Genomic DNA, 19,082 nt, shown 5'->3' with positions numbered 1-19,082 from the left:
TCGTGCGTAAACGGTAGATGCTATTCCAACGTGTCACAAAGTGTCTCATCATTCGTCCCACCTTATAGGTTGTAACCTTAATGTCACTAGGCTTAATCCTATGTCTATTTATAAAAATATTTACAAACAGAAATGATTATCCACAATATTAAGATTGGGTGCCAAATCAATATATACCAACAATATATCCTGATATATATATATATATATATATATATATATATATATATATATATATATATATATATATATATATATAATTTTTTAAAAATAATTATATTTTTTGTGATTAATACTTTTAGATTTTAATCTCTAGCAATATTCCTAGAGCGTGAAAATTTTTAAATTATTATGTTAAATGATTATTAAAGAATAAAAAATCATAATCCTTTAATTATAATTTTTGTTAAATAATTAGGATATTAATTTTAATTATGTTGGAAGATTATCTTTTTTATTTATTTATGACTTTAATTAATTTTTATTGATTTTTTATTATTAATCTTTTATATATATATAAAAGAAAAATGTGAATTGTAACTACAAATATAAGTATATAGATATGAAAAATGAGAATTAAAATTATTATGCTTGTAAATATGAGATCGAGCTAAGGTATTATTCTTAAACACTAACACAAGACGAGTATCTAGGATTTCATTCCTAATCAGGGCAAGCCCATCGGGGCACATCAGTTACACAACAACATCCACGTCCCCCTGTTCAACGAACCCCCCCTCTCTGCCTATAAATACCCAAGCGCTGTAATGGTTTGAAAATAGCACGCTAGAGAGAGAAACAAGAGAGAGAAAAGCCAGATAGAGAAAGACAGAGAGAGAGAGAGAGAATGCTCTGAGTTTCTCTTTCAGAGACTAGTAGACAGAGAAAGAGAGTGTGTGTGACTCTGTGAGAGTGTGCGATGATGATGCGAAGAAGAACCAAACAACGAAAAAACAAAACGGTATTCACAAATCTGCGCGAACCTCTCAATCTCATTTCCTGAGAATTCTCTTTCACTGCGCTGCGTTTTGTCTCCGCCACCGTCGTCGTTTCGGCTTCTCAAAAGCATTTCGCGCGCGAGGGAGATAAAGATATGAGTCGTTTAGGGTTCAAGCACGAGGTTTACGACGGCGACAAGCACGTTGGCGAACTCGACGTGATTCCTCTGTCGTCGTCGTCGTCGACGACGACGCCGTTTCACAATAGCTTCCGCTTCCCGAACAACGAGATTCGCATCCACCACTTCAGCGCAAAGAGCGAGCGCTGCCCTCCGCTCTCGATCCTCCAAACCGTTGCCGCATTCAACGTCCGCTGCAAGCTCGATTCCTCAGTCGCCACCGAGCAAAAGGAACTAATCGCCATCCACGCCAGTTGCTTCTACGAAATGAAGGTTATTATCAACAAATTACAAACTAATTATTAATTAATTAACGAATAAACAAACGAATTGAATATATTTATGTACTTTTAGTGTTTTCTGATAAAAACGGTGTGTTTTAGACGGCAGTGGTGGTGGTGAACGACGAGGAGATTCACCTCGTCTCGATGCCGAGCAAGAGGAAGAAGTTCCCGTGCTTCTGGTGCTTCGCGGTGCCGTTGGGGCTCTACGACGCGTGCTTGGCGATGCTGAACCTGAGGTGTCTCGCGATTGTGTTCGATTTGGACGAGACGCTCATCGTGGCGAACACGATGAAGTCGTTCGAGGATAGGATTGAGGCCCTGAGGGGGTGGCTTTTGCGCGAGACCGATCCGTTGCGGGTCCAGGGGATGTCCTCGGAGCTTAAGAGGTACCTCGAGGACCGGTTGTTGCTGAAGCAGTACGCGGAGAGTGACACTGTTGTTGATAATGGGAAGGTGTATAAGGTTCAGATGGAGGAGGCACCACCGCTGTCCGGTAGCCACGAGAAACTGGTTCGGCCAGTTGTCCGGTTGCAGGAGAGGAATATTGTCCTCACGAGGATTAATCCTGAGGTTTGTGGTTATTGTTGATTGAGTATTAAGTGTTGACTGTCGTCTGTCAAGTGGAAAATTTCTGTTGTGTTTGTGTTTGATTTGGGTTATTGGTTAGTTTTTGTGGTGTTTGGGTTTTGGGTTTTTTTGAGGGAGTGTGAGTGGTGGGCTGAGGTTGCTCGATATGGATTTTAGGGTTTAAGTTTGGGGTTTTGGGAATTGGTGAAATTTGATGATAGGTGAAGTTTGGGGGTTTTGGGAATAGGTGAAATTTGCTTAGAGTGAGCGTAGTGTGTGGTTTGCCTGATTTATGAAAATTGTTAGATGGGATTGAAACTGTGAAATTTGCTGAGAGCGATCTTAATGTGGTGATGTGCCTGATTTTTGAAAATTGTTGGATGGGATTGAAGTGGTGAAATGGATTGCATGTGGCTGTAAGGACTGCTGTAGCTACAGTAGGCCTTCATTGTGGGTTGCATTGGGCTGCATCGGAGCATGATGCAACTGCATTTTCTAACCTTTTTTTCTAAAAAAAAGTGAAGCTGGGGAGAGTAGTAAATCTTCTGGAATAGTTGTTTGCAAACCCCTCTTGTACTCGTTTATGGATCACACAATAACACTTTTGTGCGTGGAGTGAGTTTACAATCAAACTGAATGGGTATATATGGGTAAAACACACACCTCTGGCTTGGAGAAACATAGGTTTTAAACTGGTTTGTCTATTCACTTCATTCTTACATTTACTCAGATATAGGGATTTACTTTTCAGAGATTTGGATTAGAAGAGTAGAGTTTTACTCGGTAATTTTTGACTGAATTAGGAATGTGTTATTACAAACATAAGAGAGAGACAGAGAATGACATTATTTTGTGTTTTACTGATATGTGATATATTCTGCTTTCTATCATCCTGTATTTTGGTTCATTGGCCATTTAAGAGTTTTTACATTTTAATATCTTGTGTGATTCTCTCTTGTTTACATTTTCAGCTTTTGCTTGTGTGTATTTTTTGCCTGTATAAATGCAATCAGCTTCATATACCTTCAAATTATCTTTCAGTTGTGAAAACATGTAAGTTAAATAATATTGCTGATTGGCAAGGGGGCACCTATTATTGATTAAATTGCCTGGTGGCTACTGATTACTGCATGTGCTTTCCCTTGTTTATGAATGTATATGCTATCAATTTACTTGGGCAGCCTTTTGGTTTTCTTAATGGATTAATTATGTTTAGTTTTGTTGTAGTTTAGCATTCTTATTCATCTTTGTTCCCTGTCTCTAGATAATGCACAAATACTGTGTAAAACTTGTCATTTTTTTATGAATTTCTTGGCATGAAATGTGGTTATTAATTACACCTAAATGTTTGGAAGCCTTTTGATATGCAGAGATTTTGCGTCTTACTGCTTGTTTTTTCTCATAGATTCGTGATACTAGTGTATTAGTGAGATTACGACCTGCTTGGGAGGATTTAAGAAGCTATTTAACTGCTAAAGGACGCAAGAGGTTTGAAGTATATGTTTGTACTATGGCTGAAAGGGATTATGCTTTGGAAATATGGAGGCTTCTTGACCCCGGGGCACATCTTATAGGTTCAAAGCAAGTCCTTAATCGTGTGATTTGTGTCAAATCAGGTATTATTCCTATTATTTCCTAACTATTTGAACCTTCTCTGAATCACCTTTAACACAATACAGTTTTCTGCACAATTTTGAAATGAAACTTAATTTGAAATCTTATCTACCTTTTAAAAACTAATTTTTTCTATGAGGTCTTGTTGGTTATCTAACAAATATGAAGTGAACAAGTTTGTTTTTGAAGCTAATTTGCTTTATTATGTCTTATTGCTTTTTATAGTGGTAATTTCTTCTTGCTGTTATTCATTTCTTTATGGAATAATTTTCAGGCTCCCGAAAATCCTTACTAAATGTTTTCCAAGATGGTGTGTGCCATCCCAAAATGGCAATGGTGATTGATGATCGGTCAAAGGTTTGGGAAGACAAGGACCAGCCTAGGGTTCATGTTGTGCCTGCCTTTACTCCTTATTATGCTCCTCAAGCAGAGGTGTGGGTTTATGTATATTACTGCATTTTTTAATTTTTTTTTTCTAAATATTCATGATAGAGACACTAATATATTCTTTTCTTTATTAGACGGCCAATGCTGTCCCAGTCCTATGTGTAGCAAGAAATGTTGCATGCAATGTCAGAGGTTGTTTTTTCAAGTAAGTTATATGACCAAGTGTTTTATTGGTGCAAATATTCTTCCCACTATGGTTATAATTAATTTGCCATGTTCTCAGAGAGTTTGATGAGAGTTTATTACAAAGAATTGCTGAAATCTTCTTTGAAGATGATATTGGACTTTTACCTCACCCTCCAGATGTCAGCAACTACTTGATGTCTGAGGTAATAGATTGGAAGATGTGTGCTTCATAATTTATTGATCATAATTAGCCATCTGTGATGAGGTGCTATTATTTTGCTGTTGTAGATGCTTGTTTATCTGTTGCTCTAATATCACCATGTTCACCGGATGACAGGATGTACCGAATGGTAATGCTAATGCCCCCATCAGTGAAGGAATCAATGGTGCAGAAGTGGAACGAAGGTTAAGCCAACCTGTAAGTTTCCTTGGTTTTCAACGTGTTATTTCTGGTCTTGTTGTAGCAATGTATTTTTAAACTTTCTAGTAAATCTTGGTAGTGGCTTTCATGTTGTCTCTGTGATATGTTTTGGCCATGTTTGTGCATGAAACATTTGTAGACACTTCAATAATTATCTTTCTTTAATATATATATATATATTTTGCGTTTTTTCTTTTCAGGATGATAAATTTTCGGTTGATTTAGTCACCCGACCCATGACAAACAGTGTTGAATTCAGACATGAAACCTCTCAGCCAACTGCTGGTATTATTTCAAATGTCACTGGCCCTGCATCTTCAAGAACATTGATTCCTTCTCAGAGTATGGAACAGATTATGCTATTTTAGGGTTTCTATATTCTAGTTTTGAAAATATATGCTTTTTTTTCATGGTATTTTTCCCAACCTTGTCTCAGAACCTGGTTTGCTTGGACCTCCTGTCAAGCATGACGGCAACTCTGTTGATCGTGATTATGACATGAGAAAAGGACTTTTAGGCATGAGGCATGGTCCAGATATAAGAGGTCAAATTTCAGCTGAACCTCCTCTGATATCAAGGCCACCTAATCAAACATCACCATCTTTAATTCAGCCATTTGGAGGTGGGTTGGTAGAAGATGATATAGCCAGCAGAACTCAGACAAATAGTTGGCCTTCTGCATCTTTTAAAGAATCTAATGTAATAAAGTCTGATAAGCATCAGGCTCAACAGAAACCATTTTCTCATAGTGTCATAGGTTCATCTCCCAATGTTTTACCCCCACAAGCATCACAAGTAAAGACTGAAGAGGTTTGTCAATGAGCATTTTGTTGCTTCCCATTTTTGACAATGTTTGAAGTGTTGTTTTGGAGCACTGTAAAATTTCCTGTGTTGAAAATATTGCTTATATGCAGGCAACTTCTGTTTCTGATTTGCAGAGGCATATTGCTCCATCTAAGTCTCAGCTATCATCGGGTAATATTTATTTTCTTGACATATTCTGATTTAAAGCCTTTGAATCTTATTTGACACTCTTATTAAGTATGATGAACTGTGTGTAAATGGAATAATAGCCAGTTTGTATTTGTTTGGCTACTATAAATATTTTTGATGATTACTTAATGGGTTTTTCTATTGGTATTAATATAGTTTTGATGTATTGTTTGAAAGATCTAGTCTTAAATCAGAAGTAGCATTGTATATTTTAGTAGCACGTATCTTGTGCATGTTCAAAAAATTAACCTGTGAATGCATTGTATTTCACCTTTTGGATGTCCCCACTTTCTATTTTCTCTTCTGCCTCCTGTGAATGGTCCAGGAGCAACATCCTTCATGCCTTTTTTTGTGTTAACTTAGTCTACTCTGTTTTAATTCTTTGACGAACTCAAAAGGAAAACCAACTGTTAATAAATGCGCTTAACTGTATTGCAGAAAGATGTTGCAAATTAACAGTGAAATATCCCTAAACCACCAAAAAAGACATGGATAAAACAGAGAAAATATTCCATTGCTTTCAGAGCTTAGGGCCCAAGCCAGAGGCCAAACGTTCCTTCTTTATGACTCACTTCCTTGCTTCAATAATTAAATTAGGAAATTGACTTCACAGGGAACACTCATTTTTCCTAGTAGTGCCCAGTTTCTTTTGGCTAAAACTTACTCCGGTTGCTCCTCTAATTTAACATCCTTATCTGAGGGTAAGGTTTCTTGGGCCAACTTGTTTCCCACTGATTTCTTAAGTTATGACATTGGACAGGCCAAAGTTCTGAGTGGCCAACTTCTGGTTAATCCTTCTTGCTAATGTTTGTTGCCTAATGGGTCATAGCTCGACAAACACCCAGTTTCCTTCAACACGAGTTAAATCCCTTATATGCATTTTTGCATTCTTCTTCATTTGTCCCTGTGCTTTCTTTAAATTATTATTGAGCTGTCTCAAAGATTCTTCTCTGTCCACCATTTCCCTTGCCGCCCGGTGAAGATCTTAGGATAACGGGGTTTTCTCCCATAAAGAAGTTATATTAATAGAAGTGTTAATGTGTTCCTTCTAAAAGTGGATGAATGTTAGCAATCTCCTCCCCAGCTCACACCCACACACCAAATGCCTTTCTGTCTCAACAATAACATTTTATACACTTTGGATTGGAGAGAGCTGAAGTTGTGCATGAATGCATTTTTTCTTTGGGGGTGTTTTTTTCCTTTTGCCTAGTGGGAAAAGGCTATTGTTGTTGTTAGTTGTTTTCTTTTTCCGTTTTCTTTCTTTTTTCCTTCTTAAGTTCATATCATTTGGTAGATTCTAATGTTGGCCTTGTTATCCAACCATATCTCCTAGTTTGTAGGGCTGGAAAAATCCCAGATACTAGTAACAAACTTGTTTCTATGGTCTCATTAGCATTTTATTTTCATTGCTGCCTATTGTAATTGCTGTTTTGTGTTGTATTATTGACCTAAATTTTTTGCAGAGGATGGGATATCTCAGAATCATGCCACTTCTAACAGCAAAGATTTTCAAAATGAAGCTGGAAAAGTGAACTTCTTACCCTCTCTATCTATCCAAGTGCTGCAAGAAATTGGGAGGCGATGTAACTCTAAGGTATGCATGGCTTTTGCACCTAACTGATCATCTTTTTGTCTGTTTTTCTTGAAATGCATTTTCTTATCTTTCCTTTACAGGTTGAATTTAAGACTATTTTAAGCACCAGCAAAGACTTGCAGTTTTCAGTGGAGGTCAGTGAAAGTTTTTTCTTGATATATTTTATTATTATTATTATTGTTATTATATGCCTCTTTATGCATGTCTTATTTTACATTTTTTTTATATGATTGCATTACTCTTTGTTTATGTAGTATGAGTTGTATTATATGCATTAGTTGATTAGTGGTTTTAAATAAACACTTGAATTTTTGTTACTCTTGGATCTGAAATAAGTCTTCTCAGTTTTAATTGATTCATAACCTGTGCTGTAAATTTGTCTTGTGCCTGGGTTTAGGTACTATTCACTGGCGAGAAAATAGGTGTTGGTATGGCTAGGACAAGGAAAGATGCTCAACAACAAGCTGCAGAGAATGCTCTTCGCAGCTTAGCAGGTAAACACTGAATGTTCGAGCCAATTCCAAAATCGTGTTCTGATTATATTGTTTTTATAGCTTTTGTTCTCTTGTAATGAAGAGAAAATTCTTGGAACGTGTGGATATAAATAGTCAGTCAATAATATAATACAGATTGATAGGTAAGATATTATTGCTGCATTTGGTGTGACGTTATTGGTCATGTTCAGGGAATAGGTGGAGAATTTTCTTTCTTCATTTTGGTTATAGAGATACATTTACTTGTTGCTTGATGACAAGCATCTGAATATGCCCTACCAGCACTATGCATGCATGTAGAACAGTTCTGAGATTCTTTATTTTGGTGATTTGTGAAATAGTACCTATTGAATTACGTAAAACAAATTGGAGTGAGTTCAAATTGAAGAATATCTGCTGGTATCTTTCAGTTACTTATTTGCACCCTTAATCTTGGCTCCATGATTTGACACGATCACACATCTAGTAAACCCGGTGTTTTTTCTAGTGTATGTTACTGTAGAAATTATCAGCAAGCATGGCTCAAGGGGTAAATATTCTTTTGTACTTTACTGACTGGGCTTGAGGAAATGCTTCTCTGCATGCTACTGGTGAATGATGGCTATGCGCATGATGGTTGATTAACAAAGATTGTTTATCTCATTGTTATAAATGTAACTAACTTTTTGACTTTTGTCTTTATTGGAACTATATTAAACTATTGAATGTGTCTTTTGGCGTATGGAATTACAGAGAAGTATGTGGCACATGTGGAGCCACAATGTAGAGCTGTGGATAAAGATTTTGACAAGCTTTCTCTTGGACGTGACAATGGTTTCTTGTGGGATGTGGTCAATCTGGAATCCAGTGAACTGCAACCAGAAGATGGAGTGCCTAGAGAAAATGCTTCTGAGGTGAGGAATTTTTATGTTTTTGGTAGTTGATTTGACTTGTTTTGTTTAAGGAAATAGGTGATGCTTGGATAAGGGGTATGTGGACTAGAAATTCCAGATGAAAGTGGTTGTATTGAGAAATCACGTTGTTTATGGAATTGTGTAGCATCAATGTGAAGGCTAAAATCACTGAATGGGGAGTGAACTGGCTTCACGTCTGCTACTGCTGTCTTAGACAGGCTTCTTAAATTCCTGCTTATAAGGTAATGGCTTGGTAGTCAGTCCCTGGTATCTACCCATTATCCAAGTACTCCCTTGTTATCATTTTTTAGCCATATTGGTATTGCATGCTTCTAAAATATGTTGTTGCTTTCCAATTCATTTGGGAATACAAGAAGGAATCAATTACTTTTTCCTTGAGTTTATGTGGTTGGTTTAATTATTTTCATAACAGCAGTCTAATGGCCGATACATGGAATTTTTACAGACTCAAATAATTGGTACTGCAGGATATTACTTAAACTAGGTTGTTTTCAGGAATTTTTATTATATGGTATGCTGTATATTCTACCTAGGAGTAAAAGTTGATCTACTAGGTGATCTGTGAATTGCCTAACTTGTCATGAAGATTTAATTATTTGTATCAATTCTCTGTGATTTTCAGGCTTTGGATACTGAGACTAGGTCAAGTACCCCTAATGCCATTAATCAGCAAATGGACAAGCGTGTCAGCTCCCCGAGGAGGTAACTTAAAATAGGATTTCTTCTAGGAGTGTGAAAGCTTGAATTTTTCGTCCTTAACTCTTCTATTTATGTTACGCTTTGCCTCTCAATGTTCCTGGTTATTTTCCTCCTCCATTTATATAATTTCTTTATCACTGCTCTTCGTTATTTTTTTAGGGTCTATATTTAAATTTGATGACTTTTTATACCTTGAACTTTTGGAGCGAGTATTTCATATAATAAGTGTCTATGCTTAGTTTTCTTAGTTGTCAATTTCAGAATGCCGAATTCTATTCCCAGTAAACGATTGAAGGAATAAAACAGTTTCAAGAAACAAGATTTACCATTGGTGCAGCAACTGGAGAATTGGCCATCTGAATTCTGGGAACGGCATATTATCGTTTTATACGCAAAAGGTTTTGATGTAATTTGCTCGTGTAATATCTCTGCCGTAGCGGTTGTAGATATGCTGAGGTAATTTCCCTTGGCTAAATTCTGATATAGAGAAGGGCTTTTTTTTTTGCCCTATTTTCCTCATTTTAGGATGTTTTGTCTAGCCTCCTTCTCAATGTCATATTAGTTCGAATATTAATTACAAGAAAATCATTTCTCTTTTGTAATTAATCCGCTTTTGGTGGTCTAATTTGCCAGTGTTGGCCCCTTTGGATTTGACTGGTTAAGATCACATAACGTTGGCATAGAATTTTTTGGGTGTCAATTTCAGACAAATATCTACGCTTACCAGTTAACATTCATTAATAAAACTCGCCAAAGTATGCATCGCTCCACTTTGTAATAGTCAATTACGACTGCCAGGAGGGCTAAATTTTCAAGTCTAGACCACGAATTAATTTTTCCCTTTTACTTAGAATTATAAACTTAAGCCTTTAATTAATCGGAGTTTATTTATCTGATTGCGTTTTCCATCGTATAAGTTTATGCTATGATTTTGGTCTTGAGTCAGTTTTAGTTAAAGTTTGTGATTAAACTAAATTTGATTTTTCTAACAACATTTTAATTATCATTTCTTGAGCATTTGAGTATTTATGATTGGTTTAATATATAAAGTAATTTAAAAGTTTACTCAGAAATTTAGTAAAAAAGCTATAAGAAGAAATTGAAGAATGCAATGTAAAAGTGTAGGGTTTGAATAGGGATTTTTTCCTTAAAGATTCATAGTTTTAGCAAAATCTTTTTTTTCTAAATTTTTTACTACCCATTTGAATATTGGAAATGACTTAATTATCCATGCCTATTTTGATTGTTTTCATCATCATCATCTTTTTTATTTATCAAGAAATTGAAGTACATGCATACTATGAAAAGAAATAGGCTCAACTCTAAAAAGAGATGAAGATTTAGTTTTTACATATTCAATTTTTTGTCTTATCTTTTGAAAGAGTAAGAGTTAGAAAGTGGTTTGAGTAAAATTTGGGATGCATGTCATTCACTTAAAGCGATTGACATTGAAATCGCTACTCTTTCTCTTAACGAATCAACTATAAACAATTTTTTTTTCCGGTGATAATGAACAAGAAAGTGATGAAACTAAAACTGTTAAAGTGTAATATCATACTTATGTTAAAGTGTTATAATATATATTGGTGAACATTTACGTATTATAGTTTTTTATTATAAGATATATTATAGTTTTTTATTATAAGATATATACATGCGACATATAATCACTAGTCTACCTATCATAATTAGGATCATTGCTTTTTGATTAGATCCCAATGTATTTTCATAAATTTCTGTCCTTTGAATAAGTTATGAACTAATTTTCGATTTGAAACTTAGTTACATTTAAGATCTCCGAAGAAAGAGTTGAAGTATTGAAGTAGAGAAAATATATTTAGTTATAATCTTATAGATATTAATGTTATTTAGTTATAATCTCATAGATATTAATGTCTCGACGAAACATGATATAAGTTTCAATGATTTTCACTGAAATTTACATCAACACAATCCAAGTTAGAAACTGTTATGATCTAATTGCAATAAACGGGACTAGAGTCCCATAACAGAAATATAAGATTAAAGTGTGGGGGTTATATTATAAGGCCTTAGGCAATTCAACCTTGATGACTAACTTGCATTGGATATCATTTTAAGATTGTCTAGTCATTGAGGATTTGATGTCTCCCTTTGCTGTCACTGAATTTGTCATTTTTCAAGACTGTTGGGTTTTGCATTTATCTCTAGGGGTTTCATTAGATTCTTTCTCCTTATTGAGCTGAAAATTTCATCCTCAGCATATGGATAAGAACAGAAAAGAGAATAAGAGATTAATCATAGCCCAACTATTTTGAAGATGCATGGGTTTGAAGAATGCGTACCTGAATCTCTTAACAGTGGTAAAAACTGCTCATCCCTGATAAAACCTTAAGATTATATAAATTTATAGTGAAATACGCATCAGCTGTTTATAGTCAATGGTAAAGAATATTTTGAGTGTTTGTAACTTGTAATGTAAAGTAAATTTAATGGCAAACTCTGAACAAGTTTAACTGTTAAGGCCTTTTTTCTAATTCCATAGTTGCACACTTACCTCTTTTGCTGTTACCTTTTTTGTCAGAGCACTTAATCATTGAATATAAAGCTAAATTGGAAACAATGTTTTCTCTTGACCTTTTCGGTCTTCAGAGTTCTTTTATGTTTGAGAAATAAACTAATGAGCCATGGATAGGGAAAAAAACTCATTTCATTGATGAACATATATGACCATACAATAGAAGCCACACATTTATTTTTACTAATAAATAAATCAGCAGAATGGAAATGCCGAGCTCAAAATATGTTGAGCTTTAATTCTAGTAAATCATACTTTATGTATGAAGAAACAAAATTAAGCAATTCGGATTGAACGTGTGCTTTCTAGCACTTTGGCAGCCTTGATTTCAGCTTCTCTTTAGGATTACCCAAATTCTCAGCAAAATTTGGCATTTCTGACTCCATCTGTAATTCCTTGTTTGTGCGAGCAAGTTGATCTTCCTCCATTGTGTTGGGAACTTCATCATCTTCTGTTACTTTCTGTTGCTCAGCATTGTCCCAATACTCACAAACAGTGATTCTGTTCATTGCTTCCCATGTGTGGAGATTTCTATCTGGCCCTGGCTGCCAAACAATCTCACCTTCTGCTGTTTTCAGGATGATTTTGAATTGGTATTTTCCAACAGGTACACCCTGATTGCATAAAATGTTAGCAACACAAGTTTTTTTTTTCCATCACACAACATTTTTCATATTTTGAAAAGATAATAATAAATTAATGATAATACTCACCATCTCTGCAGTCCACACATGCCCTTCTGACCATGTCATTGGTATGGCCTTTTCAGGGTTCCATGAACCAAACATAGGATCATTACCAACTACTAGAAATTGTTCCCCATAATTACAATTGCATTGTAACTGAAATTTGACATTTATTGTCTTTGATTCCTCTGCACAACACAAATTGACATTTTTTAGAGTTTTCGTAGCTATAGAATAAAAATACTCAGTAGACAGATCCAATAAGATGGTAGAACTCACTTGGTTTTTCTTGAGATTGAAGCACCAAATTGTCCAAGTCCACCTGCATCATGTTACAAAAAACTCATTAAGGGCCTAAACCAATATATATCTATCATTCAAACAATTAAAACAATGTAAAGAAAGCAAAAAAAAAAAAAAAAAGGACCATTGTTTTGGATGGCACAGCATGAAGTGGGAAAAGGCCCTTGTTTTGAACAAGTTTGGGGAATCCCAAGTTGCAGCCCTTTTTGTCATTCTGGGGCAAGGAAAATCTGGGTGTGTTGGAAACATCAATAGCACATTTAGGAACATGAGTTCCTAGCATGTCAACAATGGCCTTGGAGCAAGAGGTGTTGAGGGCCATCACTTGATGTTGATGGAGTGAAGCTTGGTCACAAAGAAACAACCGTTTACTCCTTTGTAGTATAAGCTTTTGTTGTTGTTGGCAAATTAAACTTAATTGTGTGTTATTGAGAGTGGAAGTGGGGTACATTTTATAGTGGTGGGGTCATAGTAGTTTATGGTACTAGAGCCATGGTAAAAATAGAGCACGGATCAATTTGCACGTGGCCATTTTGCCTTTTTTTATCCTTCATGAGAATCTCATCAACTAACTATTTTTTGGTTTGTCTGTGCGAGTGGCTGCAAAAAACTCGGAGTTTTTGTCTTAGAAAGACTATACCACTTCTTCACCTTTGTAACGTGGATGGTTGTATGAGTCTTTTTAAGACATGAAAACCCTTGAAGATTGAAGGTGAAGTGCTTATACATCAATTTAAATTATTTATTATAAATCTAAAATATAATTTATATATTTAAAAATAATTATTATAAATTTAAAAATACTTACTATTATAAACTATAGTTATAGTTAAATACAAATAAATATCTATGTTGTTAATGCATTAAAAGTTATAAACTAAAGAAAAAATGGTTGATGTATTAACAATTTAAATAATTTTATATTTTCATCTTGATCCTTGAGTTATTAATGAATATCATAATTCAAGGGATCAGTCTTCACACTTGATGGAGGAATATTGGATTCATCCAAAAAAGATTAATGATGAGTTTGTTTAAACTTTAAAAGAATAATTTTAAAATAAACATGTAAGTGTTTTTTTTTTTAAAGAAGTAAATAAGTTTTGCTTATAAAAATAAGTAAAAAAGTACTTTTTTTTAGTAGAAATTGCTTAGACAAACACGTTAAAAAAATGGAAAATTATTTATTTTATTAAATAAATATTTTTTCAATAAATAAATTTAAACAAATTGTTCGTAAGCTATGAAAGGTACCAAATTCAGGTGTTATATAATTGTTCTCTTTACTATTGTAATTTTCTACAATGGATTCATCTCAATTCATTTCCTATCTCCTTTAATATTTTAATTACAAAATTTTCTTAGGTAAAGAATTCTCTCAATAATTGCTTCACATGTTGTGCTTGGTTACACGTCTCTAACGTGAATAACCACGTCTCTCCTGAAGCCTTGCTTTGTAGCTTTCACGTTTTTTCTTATCATTAATTGGGTTGTGATTTTTTGCGTCACCAATGAGTGTTACACACTAGTACTAAATTCGCATCGCATTTTTGGAATCTCTTCTTACAATAATAATGTAAAAAGTGAAGAAACACCTAACACATGGACTTTATCTTTGCCAAAAGGCGAGAAAGGTATACCTAACTACACGAATCACCTAAAGGTACCACAATTTTTGCGTCCATACAACGTACTTGGCACTATGCTTTTCCCTCTTCCCTTTTTCCATTTTCACCCTATTCATTCTATTTTAACTGATTTAGTATTAGATAGGAGCTTTTAATTGCATGAAGTTTGTTGACGACCTCAGTCATAGGCACCCTTTCACGTGGTGAAGTTACAGAGCATGACACTCCTATTTGCAACACTGAAACCAAGCAACCCTCTATTACTTCAGGTTCATTCTCCCTCAATATTGCTTCCTCCTCTGTGGAAACTTGTTCATTTCTATCATCAAATTCTCGCTTAGGGAGCAATAATGGGTCAATTATTTCCATGGCATGGTTTGGTAAAGACAAGGCTGTAAGCTGGTGAATTCCCATGCTGACACCTTCAAACATCTCATGAGTTGGTCTTTTTCCTGTGAAAATCTCAAGTAATAGTATCCCATAACTGTAAATATCTCCCAGTGCTGAAGGGTGGCCACCCATTCCATATTCTGCAGCATTTGTAACTGTAGTTGTTATTATTTCATAAACCAAGGTTTTAAATTGCGACCACAATTGTGATTTCATCACAATCCTTAATATTTCAAGAAACAGCAAACAAATGCGGCATATGTGGCCACAATTGAAATCATGATGTGGTCATAGAGAACTCAAAAACCTTGATATTGCTATCAAAATTGCGATCACAAACCATTTCTGAAAACTTTGGATGCAACTCAGAACTGAACATAGATGGTCTGTTTGGACCAGAGGATAACAAAATAGAGAAGACAAAATAGTAATGATGCATTTTCATTTGTTTAGTTGATGTGAAAACAAAGAATCCATTTTCTTCTTTGAAAATGTGAGACAATGACAAATTAGTATATAAAAGATGAAAAATAGTCCCTGTAAAAAATGTGACGGATTGAATTTATTTTTAAATTTATAAAACCATTTTATCATTAAGTTATAATATTCAATGATCAATTTGACAATAAATTGATCACAGGATTAATATGTCGCACTTTTTGCAATGTTTAGGGACCAATTTGTCATTAAATTAATCACAGGATTAATATGTCGCACATTTTGCATATTTAGGAACTAAATTTGAATTTTTGATCTTTCCAAGATCAATTTATCATCATTTCATACTTTTAAGAACAAAAATAATATTTATTTGAAAACAAAAAGAAAAAAAGAGAGAAAAGTTAGATTTAGAAACACAAATTTAAAATTTTTATTTCTTTCATCTTCTTTTTACTTCAAATTAGTATTATTTTCTCATTCTTTGTTTAATTACTTTCCTCTGAGACAAACAAAAAAAGCGTAAAATAAAGATATGGAGTGAAAGACATACCCGGAGGGATATACCCAATAGAGCCCTTTAGCACACCTGACATGGTTGATTGTTGGGGAGAACCGCTTGATTCTTCAAACAGAAATGTAGCTAATCCAAAGTCACCAACGTGTGCCACCATATCATTGTCAAGAAGCACATTACTTGGCTTTATATCACAATGAACAATTGGAGTATGACAAAAGTGGTGGAGATATTCCAGGGCACAAGCAACATCAATTGCTATGTTCAGTCTTTGGATAAATGACAAAGTCTTTGTCTGTTTATGCTGATTATCTACAGGATGCAACCAATCTTCCAAACTTCCATTTGGCATGAACTCAAACACCAATGCTTTGAAGTCATTACCTTGATGATCAACACTTGAGATAGCTGTTATGATCTTGAGAAGGTTGCGGTGCCTTATACTTCTTAAGACTTGGCACTCGTCAATGAAGCTCTTTGAAGCTCCTCTTTGTTCAAGATTCAATACTTTAACTGCAACACTTGATCCATCACTTGAAAGGGTTCCTTTGTACACAGAACCAAAACTTCCTGAGCCAACAAGGTTATCTGGGGAGAATCCACCAGTGCATTTTGCAATTTCTGAGTATGAAATTTGCAAGTCCAAATCCTTTGTAGTAGTTGATCTAGAAGCTTTCTTTCTTGCTCTTTTTACCATAGAGATTGCTAGAAAACAAAATAGTAAGAGAACAAAAACAAGTGCAACTATTACAGAGATAACCACCTTGGGGTCATGAAATTTTCTGAAGGAAGAGGCTTTTTTGATGGTGCATGCAGGTAAATCTAACTCTGGGGCACCGCCACAGAGCTTGCTGTTTCCATACACTGAATAGGAAGTTGCATTCTTGAAGATTCCATTCATTGGTAATTTTCCACTGAAATCATTGTAAGAAAGATTGAGATGCTCTAGCACTTTGAACTCACCAAGAAATTCAGGAATCTTCCCAGAGAAGTTATTGCATGACAGATCTATATCTTGTAAGCCTCGCAAATAACGCATAGTTGAAGGAATGTTTCCCTCAAAAAAGTTACCTTGCAAATGTATCCATTCCAAACCAATACAGCTGCCAAGAGAAGATGGAATCATGCCAGACAATTTGTTCTCTGAGAGGTCCAACTGGGCAAGATTGACCAACTTGCCCACTTCAGCAGGCACAGGCCCTGTCAAAGCATTATGAGACAAGTCCAAGTAAATTGAAAGAGAAGACAAGGTAAGGACTTGTCTTGGTATGGTACCATTGAGCATGTTATGGCTTAAATTTAGCATCAACAAGCTTTGGCACTTTCCTAGATTGGCTGGTATGCTTCCCTCAAAGTTGTTCTCCTCCATCTGTAGCCTTGTTAACCTTGTCAAGTTTCCAATGGATGAAGGGATTACCCCAGAAAAGTTGTTGCCATTCAAATCCAAACCATTTAATAGTCGAAGCATACCTATTGTATGAGGAACAAAACCACTTAGGTTGTTCTCTTCTAATCCAAGAAAAGTTAAGTTAACAAGGTTTCTGATCCCAATTGGGACACTTCCATGTATTCCATTGCCACCTAAAGTAAGTGAAGTTAATTGAGTTGAAAGATTAGCAATTGTGCTAGGCAGTTCTCCTCCAAAACTATTATCAGCAAGGCCTAAAACTTTAAGAGCAGTACAATTAACCAAGGAAGCAAGAAAATTCAGATCACCAGCTTTCCCAGTTCCAAGTCTATTGTCATCAAAATTGAGTCTTTTTAAAAGGGGCAATCTTCCTATGTTCTTAGGAAGTGTGCCAGTTAGGCCATTTTCAGCAAAGTCAAGAATTTCTAGTCTTGAAGCATTTGACAGTGATTCTGGAATTGTTCCAGTGAAGCTGTTGACTCCACCGGCAAATGTTTCGAGATTTGGAAAAGTGTAACCAACATCAGCTGGTATGTTACCATGCAGATGATTTTGAGAAACAGTGAAGAAGAACAAGGAAGAAATATTAAAAATAGTACCAGGAATTGTTCCAGACAAGTAATTTCCATTCAGTGCAAGAAGTGTCAATCTTGATAATTGCCCTATCTCATTTGGTATGCTTCCATGCAAGTTGTTCACAGCAAGGTTAAGTAAAGATAAAGATGAAGAGTTTCCAATCCATGCTGGAATTGTTCCTGTGTAATTGTTATGACCAGCAGATAATATACTTAGTTCAGTGCAATGACTTAGATTACTTGGAATACTACCACCAAAAGAATTGTAACTAATGTTTATATGTTGCAAGTATTGTAGAAGTCCAACTTCATGAGGAAACTCTCCATGGAAACTACTATTTCTGAGGTTGAGTCTGGTGAGGAATGTGAGATTTCCTATAGATGGTGGAAGAGTGCCAGATAATGTCATGTCTGAAAGGATCAAGTACATGACCCTTCCATTGGAGTTGTTGCAGGTAATTCCTAACCAATTGCAGTGATGGATTGAATCATTCCACAAACTCATGATGTGGAATGGATCATGAACTATCCTACTCTTGAAGTCAAGTAAAGTGTGTAGATCAGTTTCGTTTCCTTGAAGGGTTGATGCTGCAGTTGCTGAGTCTTGACATGTGCTCTTGCATAATAAGAGAAGAATTCCACAAAGAAATTGGAATACATAAGAAGAGCCCATTTTTCTCCGAAATGCAGATTTTGATGCCATTTCACAAAGGACTTGGAAATTATTGATTTGTTGATTTATAAAGAATAAAGAATTTGTCTTGATGACTATGACATATTTGACTATTGATTTAGAATGGCAACACCTTATATTATTAGTGAATAATGCTACTTCATAAATACACTTATTCACATATTGTATTTTCTTAACATATTACTAGTTTTTATACATTATGTAATTTATCTTGTCACGTTTTGCTTTTTCAACACATTGATACTCCTGAGACCTGAGGGTGCTACCAATGCATATTTGTTCAAATAACCAGGTATTTGAATTCTTTTAAAAGAGGTTTTGACTTTTGAATTTAATTAAGCCTCCTTGTCTTATTAGGTGACGCTAGATACATTGGAATACATAATGCTCTTTGGACTTAGTTAAAGAATAAATCTTCAAAAATATTGTTCATTCTGAGATCTCTTTTAACAATTTTTTCAAATGTTTTTTTTTTTGGACTTTTTTCTCCCTTTTCACAAGATTAAAATTCGTTCAATATATTCTCATTTATATTGCAGTGGTTTTCTTAGTATCTATCCAAATCTTCTTAACTAATTTACTGTCATCTATCCATACCACGTTAACATCGCTTCAT

The 19,082-nt window shown here is 35.0% G+C and overlaps 3 protein-coding genes across 6 annotated transcripts; 1 reads left to right on the top strand and 2 right to left on the bottom strand.

Moving 5' to 3' along the window:
• The first annotated feature begins 775 nt into the window (after positions 1-775).
• LOC114395003 (RNA polymerase II C-terminal domain phosphatase-like 2) lies at positions 776-9,981 on the top strand. 4 transcript variants are annotated; one of them, XR_003662913.1, is made up of 17 exons: positions 776-1,390; positions 1,501-1,971; positions 3,374-3,584; positions 3,857-4,014; positions 4,104-4,174; positions 4,253-4,358; positions 4,493-4,573; positions 4,777-4,918; positions 5,013-5,386; positions 5,491-5,551; positions 7,033-7,163; positions 7,244-7,297; positions 7,561-7,657; positions 8,390-8,550; positions 8,696-8,792; positions 9,194-9,273; positions 9,532-9,981. XR_003662913.1 is itself a non-coding variant. In XM_028356691.1 (16 exons), exons 1-16 carry the CDS (start codon positions 1,094-1,096, stop codon positions 9,553-9,555), a joined length of 2,532 nt encoding a protein of 843 aa, XP_028212492.1. In that variant the 5' UTR covers positions 776-1,093; the 3' UTR covers positions 9,556-9,981. The 4 variants fall into 4 exon arrangements, 2 of the variants coding, with proteins under 2 accessions (XP_028212492.1, XP_028212491.1); XR_003662914.1 differs by having other exon boundaries at positions 9,519-9,537; XM_028356691.1 differs by lacking the exon at positions 8,696-8,792 and having other exon boundaries at positions 9,519-9,981.
• Positions 9,982-11,941: 1,960 nt separating this feature from the next.
• On the bottom strand, positions 11,942-13,224 carry LOC114395005. Its single transcript, XM_028356693.1, has 4 exons — positions 12,941-13,224; positions 12,793-12,835; positions 12,541-12,701; positions 11,942-12,441 (listed from the first exon to the last, which is right to left on the bottom strand). The coding sequence occupies exons 1-4, from the start codon at positions 13,136-13,138 to the stop codon at positions 12,133-12,135; spliced, it is 711 nt and encodes a 236-aa protein (XP_028212494.1). The 5' UTR covers positions 13,139-13,224; the 3' UTR covers positions 11,942-12,132.
• Positions 13,225-14,308: 1,084 nt separating this feature from the next.
• LOC114395002 (putative receptor-like protein kinase At3g47110) lies at positions 14,309-18,508 on the bottom strand. Its single transcript, XM_028356689.1, has 2 exons — positions 15,826-18,508; positions 14,309-14,974 (listed from the first exon to the last, which is right to left on the bottom strand). The coding sequence occupies exons 1-2, from the start codon at positions 18,473-18,475 to the stop codon at positions 14,562-14,564; spliced, it is 3,063 nt and encodes a 1,020-aa protein (XP_028212490.1). The 5' UTR covers positions 18,476-18,508; the 3' UTR covers positions 14,309-14,561.
• Between the last annotated feature and the right edge of the window lie 574 nt (positions 18,509-19,082).

This window comes from Glycine soja, chromosome 18 (genome assembly GCF_004193775.1).
Source record: "Glycine soja cultivar W05 chromosome 18, ASM419377v2, whole genome shotgun sequence".
Lineage (NCBI taxonomy): Eukaryota > Viridiplantae > Streptophyta > Magnoliopsida > Fabales > Fabaceae > Glycine > Glycine soja.
The sequence above is the reverse complement of the archived record's forward strand: the minus strand, read 5'-3'. Positions and strand labels throughout refer to the sequence as shown.